At 57.5% G+C, this 21,145-nt stretch overlaps 1 protein-coding gene across 1 annotated transcript in view; it reads left to right on the plus strand.

The window, feature by feature from the left end:
• ADCY7 (adenylate cyclase 7) overlaps nucleotides 1-21,145 on the plus strand; it is a 51,029-nt gene that overhangs the window by 16,902 nt on the left and 12,982 nt on the right. The window contains exons 2-10 of the mRNA XM_052655902.1: nucleotides 6,891-7,327; nucleotides 9,341-9,550; nucleotides 10,577-10,738; nucleotides 11,484-11,633; nucleotides 11,898-12,046; nucleotides 13,627-13,738; nucleotides 17,041-17,168; nucleotides 18,472-18,630; nucleotides 18,853-18,985. Of these exons, the coding sequence (XP_052511862.1) occupies nucleotides 6,891-7,327; nucleotides 9,341-9,550; nucleotides 10,577-10,738; nucleotides 11,484-11,633; nucleotides 11,898-12,046; nucleotides 13,627-13,738; nucleotides 17,041-17,168; nucleotides 18,472-18,630; nucleotides 18,853-18,985 (1,640 nt within the window). The remainder of the gene's footprint in view (nucleotides 1-6,890; nucleotides 7,328-9,340; nucleotides 9,551-10,576; nucleotides 10,739-11,483; nucleotides 11,634-11,897; nucleotides 12,047-13,626; nucleotides 13,739-17,040; nucleotides 17,169-18,471; nucleotides 18,631-18,852; nucleotides 18,986-21,145) is intronic.

Genomic DNA, 21,145 nt, shown 5'->3' on the forward strand with positions numbered 1-21,145 from the left:
TGGCATTTGGAGATGTTCTGGGTTCTGCGGATGTCAGTACTGCGAGGGAGATGGGCAGGACCCTGGATGGCCTGTATTCAAATCCCAGCTCTCTTTTACTAGCTGTGTGACCTCAGGCAAGTAACTGAATCTCTCTGTGCTCAGTTCCCACATCCATAAAAGAGACACAGGAGTCTCACCTACAGGGCAGGCATGCGGATTCAGACAGCGCTGGGCACACAGTGAGCACCCAGTAGATTGTCTGATGGTCTGTTCCACTCAGTCACAGGCCCTGGGGATGCAGGGAGTGCGGAGCCCACCAGGGCCGCTTGGGGGAGCAAGCTTGATTCCCCGGCTGTCACTTTCTGCCTACGCATATCCCTGGGCTCCCTAACTCCTCTGGCACAGGAGTCTCTGGAGGGCACTGGAGAAGAAGCAGGGAGCACCCTGCCTCTTGCAGCCTTGGGCCCCCTGCTGCTCTGGCCAGTCAGGGACCTGGTGGCCAAGGTATAAGACCCAGGTTGGGGTGGGGAGAGTTCCCCAGAGGAGGTCTCAGCCAGGACTGGTTGTGTCTCAGGGGCCTCCTCCCACCTCTGAACCAACTTTTCTTGGCTTGGATCCTCAAGGGGCCATGAGGGCTTTCCAGACACAGCACACTGGGGCAGGAGGCCTAGCATGGACCTTGGGACTCTTGGTTGCAAGTGCCTGAAGCTCACTCTGGCTTCAGCCGTAGCGGGGCGTTGATTGTCCCTTGTGAGTGAGCCTCTTGGGGTTGCTTGCGCCTCTGACAGAGCTGGATCCAGGGGCCCCAGGGCTATACTCAGGGCTCCGTCTCTCTCCAGTGCTCCATGTGGGCTTCCTTGCCGCCACATCTGTCACTGTCTGCTCCCTTGGCTGCCAGCTCAGGCCATTGGCAAAGCGAGCATCTTTCCCTCGTGGGCCAGCAGAAGTCCCGACGAGGACTCACACTGGGTTTGGTCCCACGTCCGTCCCAGGTGGCGCTAGTGGTAAAGAACCCACCTGTCAATGCAGGAGACGTAAGAGACGCAGGTTTGAGCCCTGGCTCGGGAAGATCCCCTGGAGGGGGCATGGCAACCCACTCCAGTATTCATGCCTGGAGACTCCCATGGACAGAGGAGCCTAGAGCAGTCCATGGGGTCACACAGAGTCAGACATGACTGAAATGACTTAGCATGCATGCACACACCATCCTTAAACCAGTCGCTGGGGCTTGGGAGAGCCTGTGCTGATGAGCCAGACCTGGGTCACGTGCCCCCTGGACTGAGGGCTGGGGGAGGGGGAGAGGAGCGCACCTAGCAGAAGCAGGAAACACCTTCCCACTGGACCCTTGGGGCCTCCCCCTCCTTTGTGAGAAGTGGCCGTTCCCCCACCAGCGTTGCTGTGAGGTGGGAGTGACAGCGAGGGGAGCCTGGGACTCCAGCGCCTCCAGGTAACGGGGCCTCAAGGGCTCTGCTCCGGGTGTCCATGGAGTTCACACAGGCTCCGGGGGATGGGGGTGAGGGAGTGCGGAGGTGAGTGGGCTGGGCCTGGCTTGACCTAAGGTCAGACTTACAGCCAGAGTAGCGCAGGTGCTGGAGAAACTGCCCCGAGAGGGGATGAGCTTCCTGTCACAAGGCCTGCGAGCTGAGGCTGCAGAAATGCTTGTTGGAGACGCGGCAGGAGTTCATCCAGGGGCTCAGAGGGGCCCCCGAGTTGCCAACTGAGCTGGCACTGGCAGAAGAGCCTTGAAACCTGCCCCGACAGAGAGGCCTCTGGGTCTCATTTTGGGGAGGAGCTGGCCTGTGGAGCCCCTGGAGGAGGGCATGCCAACCCGCTCCAGTGTTCTTGCCTGGAGATTCCCATGGACAGAGGAGCCTGGCAGGCTACAGTCCATGGGGTCTCAAAGAGTCAGACACAACTTAAGTGACTTAGCATGCACGCATGGCCTATAGAGATACCCATCGGTGCGGGCTTGTCTGTGGGAGGTAGTACCATAGCCCTTCCTCCCAGCCTGGCCTTGCACTGCTCCGTTTGTTCCAGAAGCTGGATGGCATCCCTGGGTGGGTCCAGTCCCCATGCCCATGCTGCCCATTGTCCACCTTCTCGCCCGCCTGCTGTTGCCCAGGAGGTGGCCTAATTAGATCCCCAAAAGAAGTGTTTACCGGGCCTGAGTTTCTGAGGATTCTTTCAGCTAATCCCTCCCTCTCCCTGCCTGGCTCAGCCAGGCTTTGTGTGCCTGGAAGGGCAGGTTGGCGTTGGGGGTGAAAGGCCCTGTGGGGGGTGTGTGTGTGTGCGTGTGCGTGTGCGTGTGCGTGTGCGTGTGCGTGTGCGTATGTATGAATACACACACGTGGGTAGGGGTACACTTGTGCACATCCTGGCCACCCGCAGTCTGTTCTGGGGCTGCACCGGGGGGACGGAGCAGCGGTGGAGAGTTGCCTTGGCCCCTTGGAGTTTGGGTTTCTTAGGCTGGCAGTCCTGGTGCCCTGGGGTTGGCACCCATCCACAGAGACAGTCAGTGTTGTGAATAGTTTTGGAAGCTGGTTCAGTCCCTGGGAGCTGCTGCTTCTGGAAGGAGCTCTGTAGGGAAGCCTTTCCCTGTTGACTGAAACCATGAGGCCGGGCCAAGGGGTCCTGGTTTGGGAGCTGGCAGCCCCGGGCTTGAGTCCCAGCCCTCCTGCCCACCAGCTCCAGCTGTGTGATTTTAGGGACCGCTCAGCCTCTCTGGGCTCGGTTTTGCCTGACAGGTTAAGAGGGTGAGAGTGGAGATGTGCGTGGAGGCGCCTGGTGTGGCGCTGTTGCAGCTGTTTCACGTGCCCTGGAGAGGGGGCTTCTCGGGGCAGGCACCCCATCTTGCTTAGTGACTCCTTCGGCGCAGGGCTGGTTAGTACTCAGACATGCCTGTGCTGGAACAAAGACTAGTGAGTGTCGATTTAGAGGTGGCAAATGCGTGGGCTGTGCTGCGTGAATTTTAGAATTATTTTTTTTACTGAACTACAGTTGATTTACAGTGTTGTGCCAACCTCTGCTGTATACCAGAGTGACTCGGTTATACACATATAGACATTCTTTTTAAAATATTATTTTCTGTTATGGTTTATCCCAGGAGATATAGCTCCCTGTGCTGACCTTGTTTGTTCATTCTAAATATGATAGCTTGCATCTAGTAACCCCAAACTCCCAGTGCCCCCTCTCCCTCCCCCTGCCTCCTGTGCAGCCACAGGTATGTTCTCCATGTCTCTGAGTCTGTTGTGTAGATAAGTTTGTTTGCATCATATTTTAGATTCCACGTGTAAGTGACATCATATGGCATCTGTCTTCCTCTTTCTGACTTCATTCAGTGGAATCATCTCTAGTTGCATCTGTGTTGCTGCAAATGATATTATTTCATTCTTTTTTTTTTTTTTGGCTGAGTAGTATCCACTGTGTGTATGTACAGCATCTTCTTTATTCATCTGTTGATGCATATTTAGGTTGTTTCCATGTTTGGGTTGTTTTGTCACTTTTGGCTATTGATACCACACAAATTTTAAAAATTAGCTATCAACATTTGAAGACTGGTATTTCATGTAGAAATCAGATTTGTAGCTTGTCCAGGCACTTTGAACACTTTGGCAGCCCTGGCTCAACCCCCTCAGGGTTGCCTGGGTTAAAGAGGTGGTTGCCAAGGCTTGTGGACACCTGTCTGGGCCCAGGAGGAGCACAGGGGCCTGGACCTCTGGCAAAGAGCCCCTTCCTCTGCCTCCAAGTATGTGGTTTTTCTGTTTTGTACCTGGGATTTGAGGAACAGGAGCTCCCAGATGGAATGATGCCTCAAGTGGGTCCTGATTCAAGGTGGCCCCGGGTTACTCAAGGCAGCTGGTGCTCACTGGGGGTCTTCACTTAGACGCTGAGATTCTGGGTGCCCTGCTATTCTATCTTTGGAGTCCCTGGACTGACGTTCCTTTGCAGCTTGCCCCAGTGGCCATCTGCAGCTCTTGTGACTGCCCTGAGCCTTCCCGCGTCTGACTGCCTCCCTGCCCCCTGTCACCTGCCTTGCCCTGGCTCCTGTCCCTGAGGCAGGCCGGGACGATGTTGGGGGCCTGGACTCCCGGTCCGCTCCCTTGACCCAAGATTCCTGTTGAGAGCGTGGCAGCCGCCCCAGGCTCCAGTGGCTGCATCTAGGGATTGCACATTTTTGGGTAACTTTCTCTCCCTGGAGACTGGGAGCCCTAGGGGAGAGAAGTGGGCCTGGTGTGCCATAGGCATGATTAGCAAGCCTTTTGGGAATGAACTAATGAGTAAATATATGAATGGTGCTGGAGAGAGAGGGAGACCCTCTGGGCTGAGCATTGCAAGCCTGGGGTCTGCTCTCAACTTTGTCACTAAGGGGCCACTGTGTTCTTCTCTGAGGTTCAGTTTTCTTTTCTATGAAGTGGAACTTGCTAGCTTGTCAATGGGTCCTTTTAGAAAAATTCAGTCTTAGGTGGAAACTTAACGTAATATTAATACAAGGGCGGTGCTCTGAGTGAAGCTGGTGTTCGGGTCTAAGACTCACCGAAAAGCTCCAGTAATCGAGTGAGTGAGGTCTTCACACAAGAACTGTTGGGGCAGAAGAAATCCTGCAGACAGACTTCACGCGTGTGGCCACCTGACTTAGGACAAACGTGGCTCCGTGACACTTTTGAGGGAAGAATGTGGTTTCACTTAAGGCCAGTAGGGTAATCAGATGCCCATTCAGAAAAAGGAGCTTGACCCCCCCATCATACTGTACCCCCAAATTCCGTGAGATGGAACAGAGGCCTACATGAAGTAGAGCAGTGCTTTCCAGGAGAAGTTTCCGGATGATAGCGGGGCTCCATACCTGCACTGGCCTATGTGATAACCAGGCTAGCTGTGTGTGGCTGTTGAGCACTTGCATGTGACTGGTATGACTGAGGGACTGGCTTTGTTTACCTTTAAAGATGTTTGTGTAATCACCATGCTGTTGTGTTGCTGTTCTTAGTCGTTCAGTTGCGTTTGACTCTGCGACCCCATGGACTGTAGCCCACCAAGCTCCTCTGTCCATGGGGATTCTCCAGGCAAGAACATTGGAGTGGGTTGCCATGCCCTCCTCTCACGCTATTATTATGCTCAAAAAATTAAGTGTAATTTACTAACCTAGTCCCACCTTCGGTTCACACGTATTTATCTGGGCGCTGCGTCTTCCCTGCTGCACGGGCTCTCCAGTTGCGGCGAGCAGAAGCTTCTCCCTAGTTGCGGTGCTCAGGCTTCTCATTGCGGTGGCTCCTCTTGCTGGGGAGCAGGGCCTCTAGGGCTCTCAGGCTCAGTAGTTGTGGTGCTTGGGCTTAGTTGCTCTGTGGCATGTGGGATATTCCCAGACTAGGCATCAAACCCGTGTCCCCTGCCTTGGCGGGTGGATTCTTAACCACTGGACCACCAGGGAAGTCTCAGTTCCCATTTAGATTTCACCACTTGTTTCAAAACAACTTTTTGTAGTGGTGCATTTTTAAAAAATTTTATTTATTTGGCTGTGTCAGGTCTTAGTTGCAGCATGTGGGATCTTGTTCCCTGACCTGGGAACGAACCTGGACCCCCCGCACTGGAAGTGTGCAGTCTTGGCCACTGGACCACCAGGGAAGTCCCTGAAGTTGCAGGTTTAAAAATCGAGGGCTAGATAGTGTCCACTACGTTGGGTTTGGAAGACTTTTGGGCTTCTCTGGTGGCTTAGTTGGTAAAGAATCTGCCTGCAGGCTAGGCAGGTTCGATCGCTGGGTCGGGAAGATCCCCTGGAAAAGGGAATGGCAGCCCACTCCAGTGTTCTTGCCTGGAGAATTCCGTGGACAGAGGCGCCTGGCAGGTCCATGGGGTCGCAAAGGGTCAGACATGACTGAGCAAGCAACACCTTTTTTTGTTTTTTGTAAGATTTTAAAATTTATTTTCTCATGTAACATCCCCACTGTCTCTCATGTCACTGACTGGTTAATAGTGGGTTATTTGTCCTGTAGGTCAGTCGTTTTCAAAGTGTGGACCAGCAGCTTCAGCATCTCCTGGGAACATGTGAGAAATGCCCATTTCTTCTCAGGCCCCATGTAGTCCCGCTGAAGCAGCACTGGGACTGCAGCCCAGCGATGCGTGTTTTCGCCTGTCCCCCGGGATCTCACCTGGGTGCCACTGCTGTTGTGACTAGCCCGCTTCATAGGTTTGGCTGGTTGCGACCTCCTGCTGCCATTTACCGTCTCCAGTTGGCCTCTATATGGGACTGAATTTTTCATTTCATTAAAAATTTTTTAAGTCTATTTATTTTTGGCTGCATCAGGCCTTCGTTGCTGCACGTGGGCTTTCTCTAGCTGGGGAAGGGATCACTCCTCATCGCAGAGCGCGGGCTCTAAATGCACCACCTCAGTGGCCGTGGCGCTGGGCTCAGCAGTTGTCTCCACAGGCTCAGTGGCCGTGGCGCTGGGCTCAGCGGTTGTTCTCCACAGGCTCAGTGGCCGCGGCGCCTGGGCTCAGCGGTTGTGTCTCCCGGGCTCCAGAGCACAGGCTCAGTGGCTGTGGTTCATGGGCTTGGCTGCTCCGTGGCACATGGAAGCTTCCCAGACCAAGAATTGAACCCGAGTCCCCTGCACTGGCAGGTGGATTCTTTACCAGTGGACCACCAGGGAAGTCCTAATGTCACTTTTAATCAATTTAAATTTAACTTTTGACAGTGATGTGTGGCTAGTGGCTACTGTGTCGGACAGTGCAGTTCTAAGAAATACAGGAAACTAGCTTTATGACCTTGGGGTGGGCCAGACTTTAAACAAGACCTGAAAGTTAGGTTTGGGCCAAGGTCGCTAATCACACCTGGGCGCGAGTCCTGACCTCGCTCTCCCCCGATGCCCAGCCTTTCCAGTCCAGGTCAGATCTCTGTCTTCTTTGTGTCTCTGCAGAGCTGAGGACCCCGCGTGGTCATTCACTTGGACCTGAATGCAGAGGCGGATGCTGGCAGTGCAGTGAGCCAGGCCTGGCAGCGGGAGCAGTGCAGGCCCCGTGTGCCCATGGAGCTGCCAGCCGAGGGGGTACCTTCCCAGCCCCACCTGCCAGGCTGGAAGAGGCCAGAGGCCTAGGCGCGCAGCCGTGGGTGTCGGCAGACAAATGCTCCCCAGGCCGTGGGGTTTCCTGCGTGGACTGCTGGGTGGGTGTGCCAAGGTGGAGGATGCCAGCCAAGGGGCGCTACTTCCTCAACGAGGGCGAGGAGGGCCCCGACCAGGATGCGCTCTACGAGAAGTACCGCCTCACCAGCCAGCATGGGCCGCTCCTGCTGATGCTCCTGTTGGTGGCCATCGCTGCCTGCATCACGCTGATCGTCATCACCTTCAGCTATGGGGTGAGTCGGGGCAGCCCGTGGGTGCTGGGGCTTCCCTGGGGTCCAGGTCTCAGCTCTGACGCTCTGTACTTGTGAGGCCTTGGGCACGTCATTATTTTCTTTAAGCCTGAGTTTCTACATCTGTAAAGTGTTATGGAGCACATTTAGGCTGGTCAGTTCAGTCGCTCAGTTGTGTCCGACTCTTTGGGACCCCATGAACTGCAGCATGCCAGGCCTCCCTGTCTATCACCAACTGCCGGAGTTTACCCAAACCCATGTCCATTGAGTCGGTGATGCCATCCAACCATCTCATCCTCTGTCGTCCCCTTCTCCTCCTGCCCTCAATCTTTCCCAGTATCAGGGTCTTTTCAAATGAGTCAGCTTTTCGCATCAGGTGGCCAAAGTATTGGAGTTTCAGCTTCAACATCAGTCCTTCCAATGAACACCCAGGACTGATCTCCTTTAGAATGGACTGGCTGAGTCTCCTTGCAGTCCAAGGGGCTCTCAAGAGTCTTCTCCAACACCACAGTTCAAAAGCATCAATTCTTTGGCACTCAGGTTTCTTTATAGTCCAAGTCTCACATCCATACATGACCACTGGAAAAACCACAGCCTTGACTAGATGGACCTTTGTTGGCAAAGTAATGTCTCTGCTTTTTAATATGCTATCTAGGTTGGTCATAACTTTCCTTCCAAGGAGTAAGTATCCTTTAATTTCATGGCTGCAGTCACCATCTACAGTGATTTAGGCTGGAGGAAGACACTTTCTTTTTTTTTAATTTTTAGGTCTGGGGTGGTTTTAGATGGTACGTTAATTTGGGCAAATAAATGACCATCACTTTTCTCCACAATGGACTTTCATTCTATTGAAGGTCTAAGTCAGGGAGGGCCGGTGTGTTCCTGCTCCCACTTCTGGTACCAAGGCAGACACCATGAATCAATCCCAGCACTTGTGCTCAGGGAGCCTGGCCATGGTCTCAGAGTCCTTCTCAGCACAACTGTCCAGGCAGACACCACAGCCATGACCTGTGTGTGGCTGCTGAGCACTTGAAATCGGGCTAATATGTCTAAAGAACTGAATTTTCTGTTTCGTTTCATTTTTATTTATTTTTATGCTTTGGTTGCGGCATGTGGGATCTTAGTGCCCCAACCAGGGATCGAATCTGCACTCCCTGCAGTGGCAGTGCGTAATCTTAGCCACTGGATAACCAGGGAAGCCCCTTAAGTTTACTTTTAAATTAGTGGAAATTTAATTTTGAATAGCCACACATGGCTAGTGGTTGCTGTACAGGACAGTAAGGTTCTAGGAGAAAACAGCAGAGACTAAAGGGTATTAACGGAGCGGTATGAATAAGGTAAGGTGGCCAGTGCCCGGTAGGTGCTCCATCAGTGCTGTCTGTGTCTCTGTGGGTGTACACTCAGGGATGTTTGGTCACTCGGCAGCTGGTGTACCACTGTGGGCCTGCCCCAGATCAGTCTCTGTGCTCGTCTTGCTTAGGGGCCCCTGGGGGAACCAGGTGCCGGCCCACTGTGCATGGTCTGCCCTGTTACCCTCCTCCCCGCAGGGCGCACGTCTGCGCCTCTCCTTCACGCCTCCCCCGTCTCGGATGCCCTTGGTCATCATTTCCCCTTAAAGGTCCTTTTGTTCCTTTAAGTTAGGATTGGTGGCCCCTCCCCCTTCTGTGTGCTTATACCTGTGCCCTGCAGTTGTGCACAGAGCCCCTGGGCCCCCTGGGGGGCGTTGCTGGGGGAGAGGGAGTGGGCAGTGAGACCATCCCAGGGCCGGGCCGGGGAGGGTGCTGAGGGCAACTGGGGAAAGGTGGCGGTGCAGGCACCCCCAGCCGAGGCAACGGCGCCAAGCCTGAGGGGACACAGACCCTGATGTCTAGAGGGAGGAAGGGCACCGCCCACGAGGAGGGAGCCGCTGGTGACCTCGCTTAGGCAAGCTGGCCAGGCTAACCTGGCAGGCTTCCTGGAGGAAGTGACACCCCGCTGGATAGCGATGGCATTTCTTTGTGTGTCTGCCCCACCCAGGACCCCTCCAGACACCGGGCCATCCTGGGGACGGCGTTCTTCACGCTTGCTGTGTTTGTGGTCCTCTACGCGCTGGTGTACGCTGAGTGCCTCAACCGACGGGGGCTCAGGGTTTCGGCGCTGCTCATCTGGGCCTGCCTCATGACGCTGGGCTACGTGCTGGTGTTTGATTTCGACTGGCCGAGGAAGGACACCTGTGCCCGGGAGCAGGTAAGAGGGCAGGGACCCTGGCGCCCCTCGGGGTTGGGTGCGCTTGGCAGCTCCTGCACTCCCTGGGCCTCAGGTCCGTCTTGGAGGCTGATCAGCATTGGGTGTACCGGCCACAGGCCCTCCCCTCTCTCCGGGCTGTGGTTCTATGGCTGAAAATGGGCCCTGGGCTGGTCTCGTTCGCCCCGCTCTGCACTGATAAGATGGGGGCAAGGTGGGAGGAGGGTCCACCTGAATGTCTGGCCGTGGTGTTTCTGGAAATGACACATCCCCAATCAAAGAGGCAAAGAGGCCCGAGCTGGCTCAGGTGGCAGGAAAGGCCCGGGGTCAGTCTGGGGCTTCAGCAGGCTGGCCAGATCCTGTTTCCTTCCAGCTCTGCTTTCCTGTCCGGCCATCCCCAGCTCAGCACACAGATGGCTGCAGCGCCTCCAGGCTGCCGTCCACCAGCCTGTCCCGGCCGGCTAAAAGAGGGAGCCCTTTCTCAGCCAGCTTGAGTCACACTGGCTGGCCTGGGTCATGCGCCTAGCCCTGGATGGTCATTGTCATCAGGGGCTGGCCCCAATCTGACCATCGGGGCTGGGGTCATAGAAGCCATGCATGGAAGCGTGGGGATTGGCACTGCTCACCAAAGGGTGCGAGCAGGCAGGCCAGCTCTGAGAGTGGATGGGGCAGGTGAACGGGCCCTGCCCAGCCTTCCAGTAGTTACCATTTTTGCAGAGGAAGAGCTGGGGGAAGCCGGCACCAGGCAAGGGCTCCCTGGGCCCTGAGCGCAGTGGAGGCTCAGGCTGGGTAGGCTCAGCCTTGGCCCCAGACCCTGAATCAGCTCATAGGACATGATGCTGGCTGGGTAGGTTTTTGACTTTTTCCTGTTCTCCCACGTGTCTGCTGCTGCTTCTCACCACACAAGGTAGGGGAAGGGGCCAGCCTGAGGGCAGAGGGCACCAGGGTCCTGGACGGGCTGCTGACGACTCAGCGGGCGACACTGGGTGGGGGTGGTGGGGCGGCCGCGTCATGACGTGCTCTGTGCAGGTGCCCTTCTTCCTGTTTGTGGTCTTCGTGGTGTACACGTTGCTGCCCTTCAGCATGTGGGAGGCCGTCACGGCCGGACTCGTCTCCAGCGCCTCCCACCTCCTGGTGCTTGCCATTCTGGCGGAAGCCTTCACCAAGCCCAATGTCCACCTGGGGCTGCAGGTGAGGGGCATGGGGCCGGCTAAGCCTCGAGTGGGGCTGTGGTTCGGGCTGAGGGCAGCTGAGGCTGGTGTGGGAGAGTTGGAAGCCTTGGAGACAGAGGTTTGCTGACAGGCAGCCTTCAGGCCAGGCTTTATCCCAGTCGGCAGGTGCCCAGCCCTGCAGCCTTTGCTTTGCTGGCCTGGGGTATCCCAGGGTTCAGCCTCTCCCTCCAGCCCTGACCTTTGGGGTCCTTCCTGGGTCCAGTGCGCTGTGCTGGGTGAGACCCTGTTCAGAGGTTTCCCCTGCTCACGTCAGAGCCCCACTGGACAGGGTTGGACACCCTGTCTTCTCTTCGTGTTGAGGGATTATGAATGGTCAGTGGGGATGGTCGGTTGTGTGTTCAGTCTGGGAGGCGAAGGCCAGAGCTCCGGGCAGCCAACCAGGCGCTGTGCCTTCCGTGACTGTCCTTGGCGGCCCCCTGGGCTCTGTGAGGAGACATGCTCCTACCACTGTTTTAGTGGCTCTGGGTCCTGAGCCCTTCGCGCTAGGGGGTGCCTGGAGGATGCAGACACAGGCCTGAGTCCCGTCCTGCGGTCACAGCGACTTACTTGGGGACCAACCCCTGTCTGGGCCTCAGTTTCCCTACCTGCAACCCCTGGGAGGCCAGGGATTGGGGAGAGGGTCCCAGCATCAGCCCGCCAAGGGGGCCGGTGTCCTGGGGGCATGGGCCAGGCCTGATGCCAAGCCCACTGTGGCCCACCCGCAGCTGCTGGCCACTGCGGTGGTCTTCCTGTGCGGGAACCTCACGGGCGCCTTCCACAAGCACCACATGCAGGACGCCTCCCATGACCTCTTTACCTACACCGTGAAGTGCATCCAGATTCGGCGTAAGCTGCGCATTGAGAAGCGCCAGCAGGTGAGGATCTGCTGCCCCCTGGAGCTGCCGCCCCTCATCCCCCTGCTGTCCCCCAGGCCCCACGCCCTGTGTCCTTTCTCTGACAACAAGTGTGTACACGGGGCACCTGACCAGACACCTGTGCTGGCGTCCCCTGGGGGGCTGCCAGGCCACGGGAGGTGTGTGCCTGTGGGTTGGTGCAGGACGTGCACCAGCTGCTGGGAGGTGCACAGGGCGCAGAGAGGACGGGAGCCTGATGCCGCCCCACCTGTGCCCGTGTGCCAGGAGAACCTGCTGCTGTCCGTGCTGCCCGCCCACATTTCCATGGGCATGAAGCTGGCCATCATCGAGCGGCTCAAGGAGCGCGGGGACCGCCGTTACCTGCCCGACAACAACTTCCACAACCTCTATGTCAAGAGGCACCAGAATGTCAGGTGGGTGGCTGGCAGGCCCGTGTGCCCCAGTGTCTCCCGGGGAGCCCCCTACCCTCCTACCTGGAGGCCCAGGAGACTCCCCCAGGCTGGGGAGAGGTAAATCCAGGCCCCTCCCCGGGCCTCAGTCTCCCCTCTTGCTCCCCAAGAGAGTGAGGTTGGATTACATGGGTACTGGAGGAAATCCTCTCCCCACTAAAATGGTCAGACTCTGTGCACGGACGTGACTCCAGGGAAGGAAGGGGTCATTTGCAGGTGATTCTCCATGGGGCACAGGATCCCCTCCCAGGAGGCGAAGCCCCCCTCAGGTGACCGCTCGTGGCCCCTCAGTCCTGACACCTGATCTTGACTTGAAGACTTGAAGGGCCTGCAGAATCTTACTCGATGGCGCTGCCCTGAGTGAGGTGTAGATGCGGGTGCCGTGAGCTCCACTCCGGCCCTCTGCCTGTAGCTCAGCCTCACCCCTGAGGCTGCCCGTGGCCTCTGTCTGGGCTGCAGATGGTCCAGAACCACAGGCTCAGGAGCCGGGAGATCTGGTGCAAAATGCAGCTCTGGCTTCCCAGCACGTCTTCACCTCCTGGGGCCTCGGTTTGCTCATCTGCAGAATGGGGGTTCTACAAGGGCAGTGTGAGGATGAGAGGTGTGAAGGCACTGGGTGTGGAGCTCGCCTGGAGGGAGCGTCCAGTCGCTTCTTTGTTGTTGTTCAGTCACTCAGTCATGTCCGACTCTTTGAGACCCCATGGGCTGCAGCACACCAGGCTTCCCTGTCCTTCACTATCTTCCGGAGCTTGCTCAAACTCATGTCCATTGAGTCAGCAATGCCGACCAACCATCTCATCCTCTGTAGCCCCTTTCTCCTCCTGCCCTCAGTCTTTCCCAGCATCAGGGTCTTTTCCAATAAGTCAGCTCTTTGCATCAGGTGGCCAAAGTATTGGAGCTTCAGCTTCAGCATAATTCCTTCCAATGACTAGTCAGGGTTGATTTCCTATAGGATTGACTGGTTTGATCTCCTTGCTCTCCAAGGGACTCTTAAGAGTAGCTGAGATTCCCTGGTGGCTCAGATGGTAAAGCGTCTGCCTACATGTAGTGTGGGAGACCTGGGTTCGATCCCTGGGTCAGGAATATCCTCTGGAGAAGGAAATGGCAACCCACTCCAGTACTGTTGCCTGGAAAATCCCATGGACAGAGGAGCGTAGTAGGCTACAGTCCATGGGGTCTCAAAGAGTCAGACACAACTGAGCGACTTCACTTCACTTCACCAAGGTTTTAGTTCTGAAGTCTGGTGAAATCAGGTGTGGGGAGGGTGAGAAGTTCCCAGGGGCCCAAGAATCCACCCGTGATGGCACAGTTGAGTCATCTATGGTGAGGGCTCTAAAGGGGTCAGGGGTTCCAGAGGGCCTTGCAGACCAGGGCTTGCTCCCTTTGACTCTGATGTGAAGCCTCTGGAACTTTAATTTGTCTTTATGACAGGGAGCTTCTCTGCCATCCCTGTGGAGGTGGAGGGCTTGCAGGTGTGACTGAGTGCAGGGCTGGCAGATATTTGGGCGCTTTTGGCCCTGATCCTTCTCCCACCCCACCCCCAGCATCCTCTACGCTGACATCGTGGGCTTCACGCGACTGGCCAGTGACTGCTCCCCCAAAGAGCTGGTGGTGGTGCTGAACGAGCTCTTCGGCAAGTTTGACCAGATCGCCAAGGTGAGCGTGTTGCCGCCGTTCTTCCAGTAGTGAAGTCAGGAATGCCTCCCGCTGCACTCACAGGGTGTCCTGTGTCCAGTGCTGTTTGGAGACGGGCACAGGGAGGCCTGGGTTGAATTTCAGCATCCAGTCAGCAAATGCTTCCAAGTGCCCCGTGTCGGAGTGGAGGCTGAGCCAGGACCCTGTCCCCCAGAGTGTGTCAGTGCACACTGGGGAAGGCACTGGGCTTCCTGAGCTCAGAGGAGGCTGCCTGGAGGAGCAGGTGGCTCCGTTCTCACTACATGAGGGCGACAGCCTCTGCCTCACTTGGGAGCCTCACTTGGGAGCCTTACCCAGAATCTGCCTTTTGACAGTATCCTGGGTGAAGAGCCTGCACATTAAAGTCTAAGAAACCTGAAGAGGAAAGGGAACAGTGTTATGGGCAGAGGGAACCAAATGTGCAAAAGCCTAGAGTAGAAAGAGAGCTCTGTGTGCCCACATGTGGAAAGTGGCTCCGTGTCAATGGGCAGTGGGACAGTGTGTGTTCATGGGGGCGCATGGTCACAGGGTCAGACATGCAGGGACTTGACAACTGAGGTGAGGAGTGGGCCTTGACTGGAGGACCCCTGAGGACCCTTAGCAGGTGCCACACCTGGAGAGTGTTGGGCAAGGGGAGTCTCCAGGATATAGACAAGGCAGGAGGGGTCTGGAGACTGAACAGGGCTGAGCCAGGACCTCACTGTCTTCACACATACAGCTCCCAGTGTGTGTGTCCGGGGGAGAGGGGTTGTGAAGGAGTCTCAGTTCTTCATTAATTTAGCACATGGTCTAAGATCAGCCGAGGGTCAGCCCTGGCCTCACATGGGGCCTCAGGCTGCCCTCAGGTAGCTCCCAGTCTGCATGTTGCCTGGTTGGAAGAGGGGCACAGAGGGTGGGACTGGGGAGTGCCTAGCCCAGCCTCAGGTGGTCAGGAAGGCTTCCTGGAAGTGGTGGCCACTGAGTAGAGACTCAAGTGTAAGATTTAGGGCGGTAGCTCTCCATTCTGGCCACCTGTTTGAATCACCTGAAAAGTTTAAATGAAGCACCAATACCCATGCCCACACCCTTGGGAGTTTTTAAGAGCCTCCTGGGTGACTCCATGGGCAGAGAATCAGTGGTTTAGAGTTTGATGGGAGGCAAGTTCTGGACCCACACTAGGAAGAACTGCTCATTCTTGGTAGAGATTGCCTAACCAGGAGTGGGCAGTAGGTGCCATCTTGGGGGATGAGCTTCCCATCACAGGAGGTAATCAAGCTACAGTTGGACACCACTGGCCAGGGGTGCTCTGGAGAACTGTTTACCTGGGTCCTGTTGAATGAATGAATGACTCTGAGGGCCTCTCTAGCTGGGAGCCTTTCTTCAGGAGCTTCCTTCCTTCATGATTTTCCCTGAACCAGCAGGTGGGGTTTCTCAGAGGCTGGAGGCCATAGCTGGCTCTTTACCAGCCAGAAAGCCAAGGCCTTGCCCTTGCCTTCTTGGGCACAGCCTGCCCTCTGTGGCAGGCTCATGAGGGAGCCCCACTGTACAGATGAGAAGAGGGAGGCCGTGGCAGGGGCCAGTCTTCAGGCCAGAGTGTCCAGTCCCTGGGCAGATGCAGCAGGCAGGGCTGGCTCCAGCCTTTTGTCCCCTCAGCCACCAGATCCCAGAACAGTAACCTCCTGGCTAGAGGCAAGGCCTGCTCTCAGGGGTTTCTGCGTTGCCTCTGGACTCAGCCACTTCCGCCCCCAGCACACTGACCCAGCTCCTCCAGTGCTAAGTGTCAGAGGCTGTGGGAGGAGCAGCCGGGGGATTGTGGCCTCCTGACAGTGGAGTTGGATCCAGACTGGGATCCTGCACCTGGCCTTGGAGGAGATAAGAGCGGCGGCTCCCTGAGCCAGTGCCTGGGTGTCCCGGCCCTCGACAAGCTTCTGCTTTCTAGGAAAGTGGTGTCCTCACCCAGCTACTTAGGCCATGCAGAGCTCAGCACGTGCCAGACGGGGCAGCCCAGCGGGAAGCAAGGGGGAAACACATGTAGAGGAGTCCTTGGAGGGCAGGCTTAGGAAAGGGACTGCTCACAAAGGCCTGGCAGGTAGGGTACCCCAAGGGAGGGTACCTCCAGGGTACCCCTTGGGGGCATGCCAGGGAGTGGACACTGGGTCTGCAGACAAAGTGTGTCCTGGTTCCAGGAACCAGCTCTTTGGGACCCTGCAGGAGGGAGCCAGGGCAGGGCTTCCTGGTGGGGTCTCTGCAAATAAAGCATGCCGTTGGGGTGCAGTGTGGAGCATGCAGCCCAGGAGGCAGCTCCTCCTTCCTGTTCTCCCAACCCCCACCCCCAGGCCTTGGTGTGTGTGGCCCCCTTTGCTCAGGGCTTATGAGGGTCAAGTGGCTGTAGCACCACTTCAGATGGGACCTCAGACAGCCTTCCTGGCCTCCCCTTCCCCTCCAAGAGCATTCTCCTCCATGATTCCACCTTCTCTCCCCACGCCCATCTTTACTCTCTGCTGTCTGCCCACTCCCCAAACCCTGTGTCCCTGGCAGCTTAGCTGTCTCCTTGGTTACCTTTGACACCTACTGACCCTGGAGCTCATGGCTCCTGTTGCCTCTCTGTTCTCACCCCCTCCACTTCATCCACACAGACTGCTGTGCTGTGTCTCCAACAGCTTCATGGCCTCAGGGCCTTTGCACAGTCTGCTTCCCTCTGCCCGGGATGCTCCTCCTCCAGCTCTCTACAGGGCTTGCTCCCTCCTTTAGGACTTTAGGACTTGCTCCTTTAGGACTTTTCTCGAAATTACTTTCACTGGGAGGCCTGCTCTGGCCTCGTGGAAGCCTCCACTTCCTTCTCATTCCTCATTTTTTTCTCCATAGCACTTATCATCAGGGGTGTCTATCGGTTTTATTTATCTAGTTTAGTGTCCAGCCCTGCCCCTGGCTGCAGGGTTATTTTCTGTTTTGCTCACTGCTGTGTCCCAGTGTCTGGGGCAGGGCAGGGGACTCAGTAGAACCTCAAACAGTGCATGGGTGAATGAAACCACAGGTAGTGGCTCCCTAGAGGCACTCAGGTGGCTGCCCTTCCTAACACTTGATTTCATCCTGGACACCTGCTTAGGGTTCCTCCTACAGAGCTCCTGTGTCCCCAGTCCTTTTGCCAGGCCCAGAAGCAGCTGCTGGTGTTTGGTGCCCCGGGGGTAAAAGCCTCTGGCCGGAAAAGAGCCTGGCTGACTCTGGAGAGTGTGGGGAGGTGGCTGACAGGCCTGCTCCCTGGCCCGTGGGCCATCGGTGGACAAGGCCTCTCCCTTGACTTGCAGGCCAACGAGTGCATGCGGATTAAGATCCTGGGTGACTGCTACTACTGCGTGTCCGGCTTGCCTGTGTCCCTGCCCAACCACGCCCGCAACTGTGTGAAGATGGGGCTGGACATGTGTGAGGCCATCAAGTAGGTAACACGGGCAGGTCCAGGGCCCGGAGGCTTGTCCCCACAACAGGCCCTTCCTGCTCCCCAAGGCATGGTGAGGAACACATTGTCCCCACTTTCCAGATGAGAAACTGAGGCTGCAAGGGTGCAGAAGGCTCACCTGGACCACTCAGCAGTGTGTTTCATCCCTCCCTCTGGGCCCCACTGGGACTCCGAGTAGCAGGGAGCCTCCGGAACTCAGAGCTCAGGGTCGTCATGAGGATGGGTGGGGGACTCTGTTTCTTTGGACACTGAGCCTTTGCAGTGGCAGGGGACCTGGCCAACACAGGGTCTGATTCCAGGCCTCCATCTGCTTCCTGCTCCCCTTGTGAAGATGCTGGGAGTTGGGGAACTAGCCCTCAGCTGCAGGGAGACCCCCAGCGTCCCACACCAGGCAGGCCTGGCCACCCCAGCCAGTGTTCAAGGATAGCGCAGGGGGCGGCTGGGCTGCCTGGCAAGTGCACAGCTCCTGTGCAAACCCAGCTCCAGCTTGTCTTCCTCCTGAAATCTCACCAAACAAATCACCGCCCGGGAGTCAGGGGTCCAGGTCACAGTCTGGCTCTGCATCACCGCCTGAGTGATCACAGGTTGGCGCTGCACTCTCGGGGGTCACTTCCCTCCCTGGAGAATGTGGGTGTTGTGCGGGGCCCTCTGCTCCCTCTGGCTCCGACCCCAGCAGGCTTGGTCCGTCTCCAGCCCGTTGGTGGGCACACGGCACTGGCTGCTTCCTGGACCCTCTCCCACTTGTCAGAGGGACCCCAGAGAGCCCTGTTCATGTTGAGGGTGCCTCGTGCCCCAGGGAAGCCTAAGTGGGGGCTCCTTGTACTGAGTGCTGCTGCAACCCTCAGTGCTCCCGTTTCCCAGAGGTGGGGATGTATAAGGCCCCCCAAGGCTGTCCCCATGTTCTTTGTTTCTGCTGGGTTTGGGTGGTGCTTGGATCCTTCTGCAGACCCCAGCTGGGGCTGCCGGGCAGGGGAGCACCCAGTGACAGACTCTTAAGGCCTTCCCCACGAGCCATGGTGACCGCTGACAATTGGAATTCTTCCTCTTTTTAGTAGCCTTTGAACTTGGGGGTGACCACATCCATTTGCACACTCCTGGGGATGGGGGTCTCATCCCCTTTCAAGGAGGCAGCCCTTCAGGCTGAGAAACTTCTCTCCTGGGAGCTGGGCCTGCCCTGTCCCCACATGCTCCTCACACCCTGTACAGGGACCTTGAGCCTGTCCTAGGGTTTAGGGCCTCTCAGGAGCCCTGGCTGAGGTGGGGTGGCTGGCCTCTGCCCCAGGCAGGTGCGTGAGGCCACAGGCGTGGACATCAACATGCGCGTGGGCATCCACTCGGGGAACGTGCTGTGTGGTGTCATCGGGCTGCGCAAGTGGCAGTATGACGTTTGGTCCCACGACGTGTCCCTGGCCAACAGGATGGAGGCGGCCGGAGTCCCTGGGTAAGGCTCAGCTGGTCGGCGGGCGGGTCAGAGATCACGGGGCTGACTGTGGGCTGCCATGGTGGGGGGTCAGCATGGGCTCAGAGAGGGAGTCAGTGACCCCGAAGTGGGGGGGGGTGGCGCTCACCTGGGCTCCGGTCTGCTCGGCCCTGCTGTGCACCCCGGGTGGGTCCCCCACCCTCTCTGGGGGCCCTGCTGCTGTGTGACTCTGGTCTCCCCCAGCCGGGTGCATATCACAGAGGCGACGCTTAAGCACCTGGACAAGGCGTATGAGGTGGAGGACGGGCACGGGCAGCAGCGGGACCCTTACCTCAAAGAGATGAACATCCACACCTACCTGGTCATCGACCCCCGGGTACGAGGCTCGGCTGCGGCAGGGTGGGGTGGGTACCATGTAGGAGCGGGGGTCTGCACCTGGGGAATGGTGCCCGCAGAGAGAGAGGTGGGAAGAGTGAGCATCCCGTCACCAGGTATGTTTTAGGCCCCAGGTGACATCTTCTCTGGGCCTCAATGTTCTTTTCTGTGAAATGGGAATGGCAGCAGTGCCTACCTCAGGAGGAGAAAAAGCCAGTCTGATTGAAGCCTTCACTGTGAGCTGGGTGCGTTGTCAACGTTCTTGAACGAACTCTGGTGACATTTTAGTCACTATTAGTTTGTTTTCCACGAGGTTGTCACTAATCTTCCAGATTTTCAAGGCACATTTTAAAAACACGCCTTGGATGGGAGTCAGGGGAAGCAGGGGTCGGCCAAGGGGCCGCTAGGCAGGAGTCTCCGTGTGTCTGACCTGCCGTGTCCGCCTGCCCCGCTGGCGCCTCTGTGTTCTCTGTGGGCCCCTCTTTCTCTCTGGGCCCCGTGGCGGGGCAGGGTGTGGGGCTGTGGGGCTCCTTCCAGGCGCCCGGCCCGGGTCCTGCCCCAGCCCACCCGCGCCGGCAAGGGCCATTCTTTCCCGCCCGCGGGAGGCCCGCTCGTCTGGCCGCCCTCGGTGAGTCATCCTTGGGGCTTGCTCAAGAATGTCGGCCGGGCCGGCTCTCTCGGCTCCCTCTCACTCTGGCCTTGGCTGTCCTCAGGGCTGACCCGGCTGCCAGTCTCCAGGGGGGCTGAGGGCCAGTCTCTGAACTTCTCCTCACCTCCCTCGGCTTCATCCTGCCGACGTTCCGAGGGCACCCTCGGTGGGCCAGCAACTCTGAGTTAGCGTCCGGGGGAACCCCGCCTGGGTACCCTGGGGCTGCTCCCGGCCCCTCACCCGGCCCCTCACCCGGCCCCTCACCCGGCCCCTCACCCGGCCCCTCACCCGGCCCCTCACCCGGCCCCTCACCCTGAGGCTCTGGGCCCCGCCCACTTCCTGACCCCGCCCACTCCCACGGCCCCCGCCCACCCACCGGGCCCCGCCCACTCGGAGCGCCCGCACTTCCTCCCCCGCCCTGTGCCAGCCTCCAGTCCCTCCACGCCAGGCTCTTTCCATGGCAGGAGCCAGGTCACTGATGCTCTCTCCGCCCAGAGCCCTCTTCCCTTTGTCCCAAGTGCTCCTGTTTATCCTTTTTACTGTTTATTGTCAGTGTGAGCTCCACGTGGGCAGGCTTGGTCTGGGGTCCGTCTTCTCTGGGCTGCAGCCCGGGGTCCTCGAACAGCGCTTGACATGGCGCTGGGGCCCAGACAGCTGGTGAATGAATGAAGCAGAGCCCTTGAGCCCAAGGCGGTGGTAGGCATGGCCCCAAAACCCACCCCTCAGGGCTGCCGGGTCAGCAGGTACAACAACGGACGACCAGTCTGAGTCGCGTTCCAGATGAACGAAGGAGGTTTTAGTATGAGTGTCTCATACAGGGTTAACTGGGCTTCCTGTAATTTACCTGGCAACCCTACCTTCCCCCATTTTTGTTTAATTTTATTCATTCATGTAGTCAAAAATTCAGAAAGCATGAGGGGCATGTTGTAGACAGTTTTCCACGCATCCCTGTCTAGAGCTGGCATGTCCCCTCTAGAGGGGGCCAGTGTGGTGAGTGTGTTCCTTCCAGAGGTGTCTATGTGGTTAAGTAGACGGAAGAATTTTGCCCTCCGAATAGCGCCCCCTCCTCCCACCTCCAGTGCGAACCTTGCAGTGTAGCTCGGAGACCTTCCCTTCTGTGCGCAGAGACCACCCTCATCTCTTCTCGTGACTGTAGCGCACACCACACGGATGCTCGGGCTCATCACCGGTCATGAACGGGAGGCTGGTTCCCAGCTCTGGCTTCTGTGGGCTTATGTGTGTGAGGTCCCCCCCACGGATGAGTGTCCAGAGGTTGCTGGAAGGGGGGCCTGTGAGCTCTCCCTGGGCCCTTGTGAACAGGTGCATTTTTACTCAGAACTGATGGATCTTCGGTATACATTGAACTTTTAGGGACAGTGTCTGGCTTCCCTGCCCTAAGAGAGAAAGTGCTAGTGACCTTAAACTTGAAGAGCTGAGTGCCGAATAGGCAGGGCTACTGACAGTGAAGGGGGAGGCAGAGAAATGTGACCGCTCCCCACCCATCTGACTTCC

Source organism: Budorcas taxicolor, chromosome 18 (genome assembly GCF_023091745.1).
Source record: "Budorcas taxicolor isolate Tak-1 chromosome 18, Takin1.1, whole genome shotgun sequence".
Classification (NCBI taxonomy): Eukaryota; Metazoa; Chordata; class Mammalia; order Artiodactyla; family Bovidae; genus Budorcas; species Budorcas taxicolor.